This window comes from Metarhizium robertsii (genome assembly GCF_000187425.2).
Source record: "Metarhizium robertsii ARSEF 23 chromosome Unknown MAA_Scf_2, whole genome shotgun sequence".
Lineage (NCBI taxonomy): Eukaryota > Fungi > Ascomycota > Sordariomycetes > Hypocreales > Clavicipitaceae > Metarhizium > Metarhizium robertsii.
Genome location: NW_011942160.1, coordinates 1,315,685 through 1,331,791, shown reverse-complemented (window position 1 = coordinate 1,331,791; position 16,107 = coordinate 1,315,685). Strand labels below are relative to the sequence as shown.

The 16,107-nt window shown below is 53.0% G+C and overlaps 5 protein-coding genes across 5 annotated transcripts; 3 read left to right on the top strand and 2 right to left on the bottom strand.

Annotated features, from left to right (window-relative positions):
* Window positions 1–3,818: 3,818 nt before the first annotated feature.
* Window positions 3,819–6,290, top strand: MAA_06009 (Immunoglobulin A1 protease; the record flags this gene model as incomplete). The annotated part of the gene is made up of 4 exons (XM_007824007.2): window positions 3,819–4,742; window positions 4,825–5,731; window positions 5,804–6,180; window positions 6,243–6,290. The coding sequence occupies 4 exons, from the start codon at window positions 3,819–3,821 to the stop codon at window positions 6,288–6,290; spliced, it is 2,256 nt and encodes a 751-aa protein (XP_007822198.2).
* Window positions 6,291–7,255: 965 nt separating this feature from the next.
* Window positions 7,256–8,944, top strand: MAA_06010 (tRNA-dihydrouridine synthase C; the record flags this gene model as incomplete). Its single annotated transcript, XM_007824008.2, has 2 exons — window positions 7,256–7,384; window positions 7,454–8,944. The coding sequence occupies 2 exons, from the start codon at window positions 7,256–7,258 to the stop codon at window positions 8,942–8,944; spliced, it is 1,620 nt and encodes a 539-aa protein (XP_007822199.2).
* Window positions 8,945–9,161: 217 nt separating this feature from the next.
* MAA_06011 (Interferon-induced 6-16) lies at window positions 9,162–9,811 on the bottom strand (the record flags this gene model as incomplete). The annotated part of the gene is made up of 2 exons (XM_007824009.1): window positions 9,162–9,421; window positions 9,481–9,811. 2 exons carry the CDS (start codon window positions 9,809–9,811, stop codon window positions 9,162–9,164), a joined length of 591 nt encoding a protein of 196 aa, XP_007822200.1.
* A 290-nt stretch (window positions 9,812–10,101) lies between these two features.
* Window positions 10,102–12,132, bottom strand: MAA_06012 (fungal specific transcription factor domain-containing protein; the record flags this gene model as incomplete). Its single annotated transcript, XM_007824010.1, has 2 exons — window positions 10,102–12,013; window positions 12,089–12,132. The coding sequence occupies 2 exons, from the start codon at window positions 12,130–12,132 to the stop codon at window positions 10,102–10,104; spliced, it is 1,956 nt and encodes a 651-aa protein (XP_007822201.1).
* Window positions 12,133–13,267: 1,135 nt separating this feature from the next.
* Window positions 13,268–16,027, top strand: MAA_06013 (glycoside hydrolase family 2 protein; the record flags this gene model as incomplete). Its single annotated transcript, XM_007824011.2, has 3 exons — window positions 13,268–13,395; window positions 13,454–14,844; window positions 14,904–16,027. The coding sequence occupies 3 exons, from the start codon at window positions 13,268–13,270 to the stop codon at window positions 16,025–16,027; spliced, it is 2,643 nt and encodes an 880-aa protein (XP_007822202.2).
* Window positions 16,028–16,107: the final 80 nt, after the last annotated feature.

The following is a 16,107-nucleotide window of genomic DNA, read 5'->3' as shown; positions in this document are numbered from 1 at the left end:
GTCCATGATTCTGAAGAACAACCTCAGCATGCGTAGAGAGCCAAGACACAGACGAAGCCCCGTCACGTTGGAAAGAATGAATGAACGGGCCAGAGCTCTGCAGGCATTGTCGACACTTTGTACGTCACATGGCAACGCCAGTTGACGGTTCCACGACAAAGGTTGGAACGCAGTTTTGTACACACTCGAGACAGGGCACTGGCTTGCCGTGGCCGCTGAGTGCGTTTCCGTCTCGTATTGTCTTTCATTGTATGTTGTCTTGTACGGAGGAGATTCGAGCCCTATTATCGTATGTATGTCCTGCTCAAGTGGTCAAGCTCGCTCCCTGGCTCTGTTGCTCCCCCACTGATCCAGGTGCGGTGTCCACACCTCATCACTTTGCATGTTGCCCAGGGCCACGTACCTTGTTTAGCGCAAGGCAAATCAATGCCACAATCTGAAGGATGTCCAATCATGCACCGGAAGTCATACCCCTTTTTAGACAGCGCCATCGAACACGACCGTCTGGCCGAGGCTACCGGCATATGCGGCCAGGGCTCGACGAGAGGCAGGAGGTTTGTGAGAATCAGTTGCTGAACTTTGGGACCAAGCAGTCCAAATCCAAGTCAGAAGTTCTAAATACCTAGGTACCTGAGTAATAGCGCCCAGGCAGACGATTCGGACTGTTGTAGAGAAAATTGACTCAAGTGGTGACCAGCACGGCAAAAACGGACAAGGAAGGAGCGGCCCTCGTCGTAATAAGCCAAGCATAGTGGCCGAATGCATACGACCATTCGACATTAGATAGAGTTTTTTCCACTACTAGTCCCCATGAACGCATTGGCCCCAACAATTCTGCTTCAGCAAATTTGGTAACCTTCACCCTGCGCGGGTGTGCCAAAATAAAGCATCATTGCGTTTAGGCGCTCCCGAGAGACTCCATGGCAATAATGGGTGTATGTATGTATGTCGTGGATTGCAGAGAGGTCAGTTCTTATCACTCGACTCCAGAATCCGACGAGGGGCCGACTCAGTTCGCCGCTGACGACCGAATTGTAGGATCCACGGGTGCAGTTGAACATCAGATGGGGACGGGGACGGGGATGGAGCTGGAGATGGGCAAGGGCAGACAGGGCATGACCATGTCTTGCAAGCTCGTGTCTGGCACGCAGGGAAGCACAGCAAATCACAATGAGACCTTGGCAAGCTGGGTTCTTAGTCCGGCCGATTGACGTGCAGTCGTCACCCCGTGTTGTGTAAGATTCCATTGACGGCAAGCCACCTATCCACTCAGGCCTGGGTACGACAGTGGCCCGTGGTGTGCGGACGATGAGGCAAACATTCAAGGTAGGAGACCAAAGACAAGCAGAAGATCGAAATGGTCCGGATGCGTCTTGTCTCTGAAGAAAAAGACGGGAGTACGGAGAATCAGCAAAGCTGATGAATGATCACCTTGACTCTGCGAGGAATGTGAAGTTTTCAAGAGAAAACCCAAACCAAGAATACTGGCTTTGAAGAGTTGAATTGGTCACGATAGCCCCAAGCTCGTCTGGAGGGCCTGGTGTCGTCGGACATTAAAGGTGCAGCCAGTAGCATTTCCAGGAGGCATTGGTCGGGTCCTTGAGTTGCGTGCCTGGACCTTGGAACATGGTGGAACTACTCCGTAGGCAGCTCCACACTTGTCGATGCCGCAAGCTTGAAACCGCCTTTGCTCGAAGTCGAACTTTGAGCTTTGTGAATCTGGAAGAGGCGACTGCCATTGCTGGCCGCCAGGTGAGGCAACAAAGTACCTAAAGTACGTGCTAGCAAGCAGTACCCGCCAGCCCGCCAAACCAGCATGGCTTAACCCGCCGGGCAGTTTCCCACTGTGGCTGCCTTCTAGTCAATAGATGAATCAATTGATCAATCCCTCCATGCTCATGCTGATGCGCCTGCCAGGTCCCGGACTGCCGCACCAGGTCGCCACCCTCCACCAACTGCCCAACATTGAACCGTCGTGGGCAGCCTCAGTGCTGTAAATTGACAGCCGGCGCCGCCACAGCGCCGAAACCATCGCCATCGCGACACCGGCACGACGTCTTCATAACGCCAGGACTCCCACCTCAAGCTATCGCGCCTCATTGACTTCGGTACCTGGAACCTTGAATTTTGTGAGCGCCATCTGGCTCCATCATCCAGCCGCGCCGTGTTCGGATTGATTGAATGCTCGATGAATCAGCCCATTCCTTGACCGACCAGACGTTGCCGTAGCCGCCCACGCCTGCTGGCCAAGGTGCGCCTAGCCTGGTTAGTTCAGGTCCCAGCCACGGCCAGCCGTTGCCACGGGCTCTGCTACCGCTGCTCTGGTGCTCAGGTGCTCAGGCGTTGCTGCAACAGAGCATTGACTGGGCTCTTGAGCACTACCGCTTCCTGCTTCCTGCTGACGGCTGCTGATCACCGCCTGCTGTTGCTTCATCTGCAGCTGTGTGGTCGACTGGCTGCTTCTCAACAATACTGGTCTGCCCTTGGGCCTTTCCACAGATACCCCATCCCATCCAGCCGGCCCATGGCCAAGGCGTGAAAGTCCGTCCGTCCACTTGGGCACATGCACTTGTTCTCCTCCCATCCCTCCCATCACCACCACCACCGTCGTGTCGACGTTTTTTTTTCTGTTCTTCTTTCCTTCGTCTTCATCTTCATCTCCATTATCATCTCTCCTTCTCGATCCACTCACCTTATCCCCTTCCTTTTTCACCCACCTCTCTGCCCCTGTCCACCGGCACGCGAAGAACTCCTGCCAGAATCTCAATTTCTCTGGCGTGTACCCCCTTTCTTCGCTGCATCACCTCCGAGCCCCCCCGTTTCCCCTCTCCCGAATTCAACTTTCATGTCGCGTCTCTTCTCTTTTCCGTTCGATCTCTCTCTTCCGCTTCCCCGTCTCTAAGCGTTGCGTCGCACACATCGACTGGCATTTTTTTCCCTTCTTGCGTTGTCTCGTCCTTCGCCTTTGTTCGCGTCCTTAAGCCCACGAGCTTCTAGTATCGTGCCTCCGCTACCGTTCCCCGAGCCGAAACTGTAATATCGTTGCACAGCCTCTCGACCCTTTGCTACAAGCATCGAAGCAAGAACGGGGGGTAGAGCATATATCTTAATCCATCTCACGAGGCGGCCGTTGTCGATGCAACGTCTGTCTATGTTCTCCGCAAGTTAGTTCGAGATCAATTTTCCACTGTGTCACTTTGACACGCCCGCTGTTCCTACTCGATTCTTGGCTTGTCGAATAGTAAATCAACAGAAAGAAATCGAAAAAAGTCTGTGGCAGACCTGCCAATTGGAGTAAAGATTCTTCGACACAGACACTCGTTTTGATTATTTACACTCGTTTGGTCGCTGGCGTCCTTTGATTGCGTCGTCCGAACCCCGACTCTCTCTTTCGTTCCTATATAAGAAAAGAGAAAAAAGCCACCCAGCTCCTCGTTACTCTTTTTCGTCCGTGTTAGCAAGCGGAAGAAATAGCAAATCCTCGGTGAACGAAACGAAAAGGTTCGCATGTTTTGCAACAAACGTGTTTGTTTCCCCCCCCGAAGCGTCTTTGGATGCCCACTTTGGTGCAGTCAGCCCATTGTACTTGACCAGATGTCCACCTGCTCAAACGCTGCAATTCTCACTGAAGCCAACTGCTAACTGTGCATGTTGCAGTCATCCCCGAGTGTGGTTCAATTTTGAACTCGAGACGGCTGCAAATTAGCCAAGCTACCCTTCCCCTAGTCGAGTCCTGCCGAAGCTAGAGAACAAACGGAGCGTCTTCGTGGTACACCGAACATATCCTTTCTGACCATAGCAAGTCTTACAGCCGAAGCATGGCTGCATTGGTGCAGACGTATCCGCAGCAGACTTCTACAGCCACGATGCTTCAAACTCGCCCTTCGTCAACAGGTGGCATGATGACGACTAATCAGCCGCACGGTAACCATCCATATAATATGGGTGGTTCACAGGCTCCAAGATCTGCCTACAGCTCTAACGGGTCTACTGGATACAGAAATGGCTCTGTTTCTAGACAGCCTTTTGCATTCTCTAGCACGCCAAACTTGGGTCAAACCTTGTCATGGCAGCAATACGGCACATACAGAACAACTCCTTCCGCCGCAGTCCCCTCGTCGCCGTCCCATGATTCTGGAGTCAACTATCGCCCTGCCATACAAAGCAGCCCATCCGCCAACTCCATGGGTCATTCGAACTCTTTTGGATTAGGTTATAGTGGCTCGCGAGATGATTCTGCTCTGACACCCGGCCGAGTCACGGCGCCTACAGCACGGCCGCAATCGTATTTCTCTGTTTCCACGCAGCCCTCCTTTTCGTCTTCTACCAAGCAGAGTGGTCCAGATCGATACAGACGAACAAGCACTGTTCAACCTTCTCATCATAGTCGCTCTCAAAGTACCACGCTCTCACCCAGTCCATCGATGGTGTCTCCAAGTCAAGCGTATCAAGCCAACAGGAGATATTCTGCGTCAAACATGTCCGCCAATCAAGGTTTGGCATCTGTATCTTCAATCGATGACCTACAGCAATACAAGAAGTCTGGTCAAGATGACGCCATGAGAATGCGTAGACGCAGTGTGCACACAATCGACACACGAGAGTTCTCAAACACGAGGCCAATCTCGCGTGATAGTGCCGACGGAAAACAGGCTCGCCTCTTGCAGACCAACTCCCATTCGCGCAATGGAAGTTCGGAGAGTGTTGCATCCACCCGCAGCAGCCATTCCAGGCGGTCATCTGTAAGTCGTCGCGTCGGTTCTCGCCTACCCAATTAGCTCGTTTGAATACATGATGTCTGTACTAACAAGGGTTGACGTGCAGGCAACCAACCATAATGTGTCTACCCCCACCAGTAACCCCTCTTTATCTGGAAGTGATGAAACTGCCAAAAGTGAACAGCAGAAGATGTTGAGTGTCCCTCCTCGAGGCTCCTCTTCTGATGTTGTTAAGCGCACTCACAGCCCTTCGCCTCTATCCAAGCCGGCGACGATGGCAAATGAGGCCACCGAAGACACCGGGCCGGCGTCTGGCGCCGCAACTAATTTCGAGTCACCTGCCGCAAAACAACTGGCTGCGCTTAACCAAAAAGGGGGCAAAACCAAAAGCAAAACTTCAAGATTACGACGAGCTTTCTCATTTGGCAGTGCTGCCGAGTTTCGAAAGGCTGCAGAAGAGGCGGAGAAGGCGGAACCATCCAAGCTTCATAAAGAACCAACAGCGGAGGAGGCATACGATGCCGAGCAGGCACGTATTGCCCAGGCACAAGAGGCCGGTGGTATTGGTAATAGCATTTATGGTGGAAGATTCTTTGGATCTACGGATAACCTCTCCATCTCCTCCACTGCTTCATCGGCGTCAATTATGATTCGCAAAATGGGCCGGGGGATGAAGAAGAGCACCCGATCCCTTGTTGGCCTCTTCAGACCAAAGTCAGTTATTGGCGTTCCTGCCGCTGAACCGCTGGCACCGGAGGCCAGCCAGGCGACCGTTTCAATGATCACAGTGGAGGCCGAAGCTCAACGTGTGAACGTAACAGCAGATCCTCATGCTGCTAATGGGGGTACTGGATTCCCGCGTCTCGAGCGAAACTCAATTGATGCTGCTCACGTGCCCGAGATTGCGGACGAAAGACTGGGTAGCTCCGCAGGGGAGCAGCGTAAGAGCATTGTTGGTGGGGATAAGGAACGCGCTGAAGTGCTCGCCGCCGTGAGAAAGGGTATTTTGAAACGTATGTGCCAAAGGCCACTGTCCGTTGAATTTTCATCGTCTTCCGATTGGCACTGACTGACTTATGTTATAGGACCTGGAAGCCCTTCAGTGAGAGTCACAGACGGGTGTCCTTCCCCAGACCTAGTTCTCCCCAACATCCCGGCCATTGCTGACTCCCCAATCTCGAGTGCGCCTAGCACACCCAATGACGAGACTCTGGGCCATAAGAGGGCCGGTTCCATCGCCATTGGCAGCGAAGATTACTTCATGTCTGCTTTGCGCCTTCGCCAAGACAGCCAGTCGGGAACACCACCTGCCAAGCGAAATGCCACATTCTCGCCTCGTATCATCTTTTATGACACGTGGCCCAGTCAGGAGTATGATCGCCGTGGAGAAATCGCCACGTGCAATCGGCTCACTCCTTTGCTTGCACAGCAGATCAAGGAAGAACTCAACTCGTTTAAAATGGTAAGTTTGCGAGCCAAACAGAGTTCTCAGATCGGGAATACAAAGACTGACGCGATTGGCAGGAAATGGAGGTACATGAGAACTCCAAGATCTACACCCACTTCTTCTGATGACGGCAATACTCCAAGCATGGGGAACGGCTTTAGCTGATTGATTTTTCCAATGATGGGACGTTGAGGGCCTAAACAAGCCATGTATCCATTTCACATTTACAATTGCAGGCGTTTCAGGGACAGCATAGTACGGTGTCGATGGCGTTTTTCAGTTTGTCACAAATCAACATGTCAGTCGGGAATTTAGCCCCAAAGTCATACACATGTCATTAATATTGCGGCTACGCTATGGAGCGATCATGGACAGATTAGAGAGGTTTCAGCAGGCGCTGAAATCGGGCCTGTGCTTGAAAGAAAACCATCAAGTCGAGGTTAGGCTTGTTGGTAGACTTGAGAGACGGGATTTGAACACAACCTTGAAGGATGCACATTGGCGGATGCAATGAGAATACAATAGCGAATGATGTATAGCGATTGGTGTGGAGAGTTTGAATGAAGTTATCTTTCGTTGCCGTATCTGTTTAGAATGATGGTCTTTGGTCTCTAGGGATGCCGTTTCTATTTACACGATTTCGAGAGAGAAGACGAGCATAGTATAATAGAAATATATGCGTGTAGTATCTGTGTAGTATCTGTTTCACTCCGTTTCAGCAGGCCCGCGAGAACAATTGCCATGTTGGGCGCAAATGTTGATATGGAGCGTCGAGATGTCTGAAATGTCGTCGGCACATGAGTGGCTAGTGTGATCCACAAGGGTCGGCCCCGATGCCACCGCTGTCCTGGCTGAACGTGGCGCAACAAGTCTCGCCCCGATTTTTTTTTTCGTCGCAGCATCACAAACCGATCGCATCTGCAGCACGCGGTCGTTGCGCTCTATCCACAAACAACTCGGGGGCACTATCCCTTGCTTCCCTATGCAGAGGACCGGGAAACGAGCTGGTCTTTTCCTCCAAGTTTCCAACTTTCTTCTTCGAAGATACGTTGCGACTGCGAATCCAGCTGTTTCCAGACTAATTACGACGATGACTGGGGCAGAGATGGCTCAAAATGCGCCCGCCACTCCGGCGTCAAAGTTACATGGACGAGCGTTTTACGAGAGCATTGGGAGCCCCAAGTATATTGTAGCTCCCATGGTGGACCAATCCGAGTTTGTATGTGTCCAATGATCCAGGGACTCTATCGGTGATTGTGATTCCCAAGGCGACTAACTCCATCTACAGGCCTGGCGAATGCTTACACGATCCTTCCTCACTGACGAAGAAAAGAAGAAGATGCTCGCATACACTCCAATGTTCCATGCCCGACTCTTCTCCCAGGAAAGCAAGTACCGCAAGGCGCATTTCCAATCCACGAAACCCGACTCCCAGGAACCCTGGCTCGACGGCAACCCGTCCATTGACCGCCCTCTATTCGTACAATTCTGCGCCAACGACCCCGAGGCTCTTCTCTCCGCGGCGAAGCAGGTCAGCCCATACTGCGACGCCGTCGACCTGAATCTGGGCTGTCCCCAGGGCATTGCGCGCAAGGGCCACTACGGCGCGTTCCTACAAGAGGACCAGGATCTGATTTTCCGCCTCATCAACACCCTGCACAAGGAGCTGTCGATTCCCGTCACAGCCAAAATTCGAATATTAGAAGACAAAGAAAAGACGTTGGCATATGCGCAAAATGTCTTGAAGGCGGGTGCGTCAATATTGACCGTTCACGGACGACGACGAGAGCAAAAGGGCCACCTGACGGGCGTGGCGGACTGGAAGACGCTCAGGTTCCTGAGGGACAGCCTGCCTCCCGAGACGGTAATATTTGCAAACGGCAACATCCTGCAGGGCGGCGACATCGACGAGTGCCTGGCGGCAACTGGCGCAGACGGCGTCATGAGCGCCGAGGGCAACCTCAGCGATCCCGCGCTTTTCGCCAAAGCCCCCCCTGTCGGCGAAGAAGGGAGAGAGTACTGGCGTGGGAAGGACGGGAGAGGCGGCTGGCGAGTCGATGCCATCACGCGTCGCTACCTGGATATACTGCACCGATACGCCCTCGGAGTCGAGCCGCCCGCCCGACGACCCCTGTTTGTGCCGGGAGACGACACGGCCTGGATGGAGGAGCAGCCGCAAGAGGCTCAACAAGACGAGGAGCGCCCTCACAAGCGGCGCAAGAAGGACACTGACGGCGGGAAGCGCGACGAGCCCTCGCCGAATCTGGTCGCTATGCAGCCTCACCTGTTCCACCTCTTGCGACACTTTGTCTCCAAGCACACTGACATACGAGACTTGCTGGCACGCAGTCGCAGGGATGGCATCCAGGGGTACGAAAGGGTCCTGGAGGCGGTTGAGCGGCGGGTCGCGAAAGAATTATTAGACTACGAAGCTGCGGAGGGCAAGAGTTTTCAGGACGAACTAGAGAGCCTGGGGGATGGCAAGGACGATGAGGTTGAGGGCGAGAGCTCAAAGGCGACGGTGAGGAGGTGCAAGAGGCCGGTGTGGGTGGCGCAGCCGATTGTGAGGCCGCTGCCGGCCGAGGCTTTGGCCAAGGGGGCAATCAGGTTAAGCAAGAAGGAGCTGGAGGCCAAGGCGAAGGGGGAGAGTGTTGTGACGGAGGTGACGGGCGGTCATAAGCCCGAGGAGGGAAAGGTGGAAGCGAAGAATGGGGATGAGGCTGTGGAGGAGGGAAGGAAAGAGGAGATTAAGGCTCGGGATGAGCTTGTATCTGGGTAAATTTGCATATAGAAAGAAAGCATTGTACTTGTAGATTTTATATAGAATAAACGCGGGACTAACACGGTGTTCCTGGCATTTCCTTTTCTTTTCAATTCTTTGTATTTGGCAGTATAAACGACTTATCGTCAAGTCATGGCTTTATAGAGCCCCTTCATGTCTTGTCTTGGCACACCAACTAGTTCATAGTCCGGTATGCCTAGTGAGAAGAACAATATCAGAGATCCTGGGTCTCCGTCTGGTCTTCCCGTTCCTCGTCACTCTTTGTCTCATCGCCAGCAGCTTCCTTCTCATCGCCCTTTGCACCAAAGAATCCCATAAGCCCGCCTGCAGTAGCCGCACAAACCCCAACACCCTGTGCGACGCCGTTCACAATCGCCAAACCTGCTCCGCCGGCGCCGGCGCTCTGAAGAGTTGCGAAGGCGCTGCCAGCAACGACGGACCCAATACCACTTTGTACGGTCGCCGCGAGAGATCCTATATGCTGCTAAGCGCTGTGATATAAGGGGCATGAAATTTGAAGGGAAAGTAGTTACCTGCTGTTATGCCTGAAGAACTGAATCCTGCCACGGCCAGAGCCGGGGCAGACAGGAGAGCTGGGGCTGCCACAACAGCGGCTCCGGTACCAATTACCGCAGCAGCAACGGGATGCTCGGTGGCAATGCTTTTGATTCTTTCTCCGGCTGAGGTGCCGTGAGATGCGAGGAACGTCTTTGCACCAACAGCCGCGGGGATGATACGATTTGCAGCTATATCTTTGAGCTGCTCTACAGCCATGCCACCGTGAGAAGTAAGAAAGGCTCCTTTGCCAGTGGCTGCGGCACCGATGTCGGCTGCTACTGCTACTTTTTCGATTTGTTGTGCCATGCTGGATACGGGAGATGCAGAGTGTCGCTTGCGTATGTCTCTTATAGGTCCTGGTGACAAAGGTCGGACGAGAGATGTGTTTTGTAGTAGGCGTGTGAACAGGGTGGGTTAAAAAATATTCCAGTTGGGTTGAAAGCAAGCTTGTTTGACAAACAAGGCTGCGACTTGTTCACAGCTGCAGTGCATCTGCTGACTGCAGACTCGCAATATGATCGACTACCTATGTGACCTATCACTTGCAGTGTAACTTCTGCTCTAGATTCTGGTAGGTCTCAATCGCCGCACCAAATTCACACTGGATACATCCCCCTGGCCAAGCCTTCATCACCTAGAAACACTCTCCAATCCAACTCTGTAAGCTGATCATCACACCAGCCAAACAGATCCAAGCTCCCGTCCGTCGCAGAAGGCGTTTGGCCGTCTACTTCCCCAGCAGCTGTCAGGGCTTCGTACAAGGCAGACACTATATCTGGGGATCGATCAGATGTTCGCATCCATGGCCGCATTTCGGCAAATGTGTCCAGCGCTTTTGCCAAGCTCGTCTGCCAAGAGACGACTCTGTCTGATGATGGTGATGATACTTGTTTCTGTTGACGCTGTTCCATATTTCTGTTGATTGCAATGCTAAGCAGCGGCACGGTACATGCCTGGAACAGATACCATGCGGAATGCCACACGTGAATGCGGTTCGGGGACCAGTATCGTGCTGTGGAGTCGATTGCCTCTGCGGCAATGGAGCAACAGTGATCGAGAATGTGGCCTTGCTCGGGGAGAAGTTCTGCGGGTTTACGCTTCAAGTCGTGAGCCATGTAGAGTATAAGGGATCGCGCAAGAATGATCCGGGCGTTGTAGTATCTCGTTTTTAATAGCTCTCGGGCAAACCGGAACCTTTGAGGAGCATTGTCAACTTGTTTTGTTTCTTGAGGGAGGCTCTTGTACCACGTTTGCAGTTCGGCGTCGAGGGCTAGAATCTCCTGGTTGGAGAGACGGCTGAACTGGGCGTAGCGATGCTGGGCCCGTTCGAAGATTAGACAGAACTCAATGTTGGCTCGGAGCAATGTAGCCTCTTGGTCATCTGGGTAGAGACACGATGGAAAGTATGTGTCCATGGTGCTGCTTTCCCATCGACCGCATGTAGGGCGACCTTGGGTCATGCAAGCCCACGTGTCGAGGCAGAAAAAGGACCACCATGTTCGTCTTCTGGTTTCAACACGCCTTCGACATGATTCCATTTCGCCAGGGTCTGGTGTCTCCATGGCCCTGCGGGGTTCACGGTGTAGACCGAGCGCAATGGCTACCCGCTGGGCTGTACCGAGGATGCCATAGGCCATGTTGGGCGAGTTCCGATAGTGTAAGTAGTATCCGCCGAGGAGACATAGGGCCTGCAGACTTTCAAGGTTGCCAGACCCTAGACTATCCAATCCTGTAAATGAGCGGGCTTCCCGATAATACTGCTCGTGCAAACCCTCGCTTCCAGAAGCTATCGATCCCAAAGCAAAGACCATGTTCAAGAGTCCCATCCACGACCCATCCCGACGAGTGCCAGATGCGTACTGACTTCGAAAGTCTTGTTCATCTAATAGTGGAGTAAGGGGATGGATATGTTCGAAATAAAAGTCAATAAAACGCTGTTCCCGCAGAACACTCAGTGCTGGGTCTCTGCCGGTAACAGGCACTGTCGGATATACTGGTGAGGGCACTGCAGCCAGCGATCTGGCACATTTGTTGGTGTGCTCCTTGGCGGCAGGGCACAATTGAAATATGGTTCTGAATACGGCGCTCATGGATGTTACGCCGAGATAAGAGCGCGCATGGTGATTGTCTGCAGCCAATCCGATGGCGTTGATATCGTCACTGGCAACGGTAGCAGGTTGGTCGAGAGATTCGTCCCATTGGCGTTCCTCGGCCGCTTCTTCATTTTCCGACACGGAGGCGGACCCCTGAGCAGGTGAGCCCGAGGCAAATTGGTCATCTTCTTCTCGTTCTCGTCTTTGAGGAAGAACGGGGGGTGGACCTGGCGTGATGGGCATATGAGGAGGCAGTTGATGCACCTTGCTGCGTGGAGAGACATGGTTTACGCTGAGTAGCTCGAGGAGCTCACTTTGACTCTTTTCCAAGAGATCTTTCAGATTGGAACCGGGAAAGAGAGTCTCCAGAACCTTGGATTGCAATTTGAGCTGCTCGGATGTCTTGTCAAAAGTGCTATTGCGAATGCCGTGGTCAGTCGGGTTTACGCGGCCAACACGCAGGCAGAGCGTCACGATACCTCCTGCTCACGGCATTCCGCCTGGAGCGTTGGCGGAACTCGCAAGAGTCTGCATTGCGGTAGTAGACGCAGCTACTGCAGGGATGGCGGCCGTCACACTTGATCTTGCGACGAGTGCATTCAGTACAGGATCTGTTTACTTTGCGCCCGGATGGCGGCGGTGGTGATGTTGCCGAGGCTTGCGAGCTGGACATGTCGCCGCGGGCTGTGAAGAAAGGCACAGGCTATGGCGCTGGCACAAGTTGGTTCATGCAGGTTAACTGTACGAGATTGAGCGGACATGGGAAGCGCTTCAATGCTGGGTGCCGAGACATTTCTAGGAGGTCGGGATGAAGCGGCATTGAGACGTGATGTAACCTCTGAGCAGCAGCAGCTTGAAGTTGTTGACTAGGCCAAGCCGAGGAGTCCATGCGAACCCCGGATTCTGCCAAGTCTGGCATGTACCTTGTCGTTACTCCCTGCTCGGTCGCCGTGCCAGAGACCTGCTGCCACGGGCCAGCGGCTCAAAAGTACCTACTTAGTACCTAGCACTGGCATTTCTTGAACAGGTGGGGACAAGGGACCAGTGCAGACTTGGTGCTCCGTGCTCCTCGTGTCGCCTGAGACTACTTTCGAGCCAGGCCGCAGACATTTGAGAGCACGGATCATCTGCCAGGGCATCGAATATCACGATCAATCATCCATGGAGACACATGCAGCTATTCCTGGACTGGAACCCGAGCTCAGTCTACCTAATCCATGCTGGCACATTCACCGTCAACTCCGTAAACCGTCAACTATTCGCAGCGTCGCTCCGAGCATCGTTCTCCTCCAAGTTGCTGTTAGACAGTCACCACTGGTGACCGACTTGATTGCCCATCCGCCACGACATCCGCCAACGCCAAACGCAATGCTCTCACCTCGCGCTGTCGGAAACATACATCCCCGTATCAAATCCGCCAATGTTGACTATGGCAAGCCTCGTCCCGCAATGTGGGGGACAGTAACTCTGCCGTGGGGGACCTGGCGCCTCAGAAAGACCATTGGCTTTCGACCTCTGCGGTTTACAACAATCACACCGTGGGGGTGAGTGGGAGAGTACTTGAGTCTGTCATCGGCTCAACATACTTTTCTTTCATGTATCGACAAAAAACTTGGCTGCTCGTTTTGTTCTTGTCACTACTGCTCTACCGCAACGAACACAAGACACCATGATATATACACGAATTCAGCTCACCAACGGCTGGACCTTTAAACAGCAGGAGTGGCCGTCAGAAGCATGGCTTCCCGTTTCTCAGGCCCCTAGTCAAATTCACATGGATTTGTTGGCTCATAAAAAGTATTACATGCAAACAGTATTCCTCATTCACACAAAACAGCCACTGACCATGCACCAGAATACCAGATCCATTCGTGGACATGAATGAGCGTGCTGTACAATGGATTGGTGAAAAAGTGTGGCAATATCGCGTCTCGTTTCCTGCCCCAAAAGCCTCCTCCGCAAGCGCTGTCACAGACCTCGTCTTCGAAGGTCTTGATACATTTGCGACAGTGCTGCTCAATGGCAGAGAAATTCTCAAGACAGATAATATGTTCGTCTCTTATCGGGTCAACATCAATGAGCACATCAAACCTGACGGCAACAATATTCTGGAGATTGTATTCGACTCTGCTTTGATTCGTGGCCGAGAGATCGTCAAGGAACATAGTCACGAGCACAGCTTTCTTGTTAGACAGACCGAGGCTGGCCGAGTGGCCGTCAGGAAAGCCCAGTACAACTGGGGTTGGGATTGGGGCCCTATCATCATGACTGCAGGACCCTGGAAGCCTGTATATCTTGAGCAGTATACTGCTCGCGTGGACGATGTGTGGGCTCAAAACGAACTTGACTCAGACCTGGAGGCGGTCACCGGCACAATTTACACCAATGTCGTGGGTGACTTCCATCCTGATGACCGACTCGCCATCTCCCTAACACTCGAGGGCAGAAAGGTTTTGGAAGAACTAGCCCCTGTCCCCCGAAACGGCAAGTATGCTGTTCCGTTCAAGATCGCAAACCCTCAGCTCTGGTATCCTCGCAGCTATGGCAAGCAAACCCGCTACAAACTCCAGGCCAGCATTGTGCGGAGCGGCGCAGAGCTGCATTCTACATCAAAGTTGATCGGTTTCCGTCGTGCCGAGCTCATCCAAGAACCCGATGCCCATGGCAAGTCGTTCTACTTCCGCATCAACAATGTCGACGTGTTCGGCGGGGGCTCATGCTGGATTCCTGCTGACTCGTATCTGTCACAAATCTCCCCTGCGCGTTACCACGACTGGATCAAGCTCATGGCGGAAGGTAACCAAGTCATGGTCCGCGTGTGGGGAGGTGGAATCTACGAAGATGATACCTTCCTTGATGCCTGTGACGAATTTGGCGTGCTCATATGGCATGATTTCCAATTCGCATGTGCCAGCTATCCCACCTATCCATCGTACATGAAGACGCTTGAAATGGAAGTCAGACAACAACTTCGACGACTTAGATGCCACCCGGCCGTTGTAGCTTGGGCAGGGAACAACGAAGACTACCAGGTTCAAGAACGATACCGGCTCGACTACGACTTTGAAAACAAGGACCTAGAGTCGTGGCTCAAATCAACATTCCCAGCTCGATACATCTACGAGCATTTTCTTCCCGAGCTAGTCAAGCAAGAAGATCCTTTCATGATCTATCATCCATCCAGCCCCTGGGGTGACGGCAAACCTACAGCCGATCCCACAGTCGGGGATATTCACCAATGGAACCGTAAGTCAAGCGTCGTCCTTTAATTTCATAAATTACACCACCCCGCTTACGAAACATAGTCTGGCACGGTGCCGTCAACAAATACCAGGAAGTATCCCTCCTCGGTGGTCGATTCGTCAGTGAATTCGGCATGGAAGCCTACCCCCATCTATCCACTGTCCGACGCATGACCACCCACTCGTCCCAGCTCTACCCGGGCTCCATGACAATCGACTTTCACAACAAAGGCATCTTCAACGAGCGCCGCATGACGACCTACGTCTCCGAGAACTTTCGCCTTAAGTACGACCTCCCCTCCTACATCCACCTTACGCAGGTCGTGCAAGCGGAAGCCATGCGCGCCGCGTACAAGACCTGGCGTCGTGACTGGGGCACTTCAGGAGATCGCAAATGCGGCGGCGTACTGGTCTGGCAACTCAACGATTGCTGGCCAACCATGTCCTGGGCCGTAGTAGACTATTACCTCGTCAAGAAACCCGCATACTACGCCATCTCACGGGCGTTGAGGCCTCTCGATGTCGGTGTGAGCAGGACGTATCACGACTGGACGCAGACAGGATACTATATCGATGAGAATTCACAACTGTGCACGGGTCAGGTTGACCAGACTCTCCCCGCGAGGGAGTCTACTTTTGATGTGTGGATCGCCAGCTCCAAGGTTCAAGCTGTAAATGCCAAAGTCACAGTACGCTTCATATCCATCCGCTCAGGAAGAGACGTCTCTGAGAGCATAACGGCATCCGTGAGCGCTTCAGCGAATGCCACCACGACAGTATTTTCAAGCAAGCCCCTGAAACCATCCATCCCACATCATGACGACTACACCATTCCATTTGACGTTACGCAGTATGACCCGTATGTAGTCTACACGACGTTATCTATAGATGGCGCCGTGGTCGCCACAGACGCCGCGTGGCCGGATCCCATCAAATTCCTCGACCTGTCTAATCGAGGAATCTCATTTGCCATATCCGAAAACCGCGTCACCGTCTCTTCAGACCGCCCCGTCAAGGGCTTCGTGTTCGAAGAAGTGCAAGGTATGAAACTAAGCGACAATGGGTTCGACATCATGCCCGGCGAAAAGCACGTCGTTGCGGTCGAGGGACCCGTCTCAGCCGATAAACTGCGATGGACGCACATTGGGGCAGACGATGCGTCCATGGAAATAAACACAAGGCGTTAGATGTAGACTTTTTGTCAATTTGATACAACTACATAAGTTAATTGCCAAGCATAGCTAAACATGCCCAACCTAATAATGCA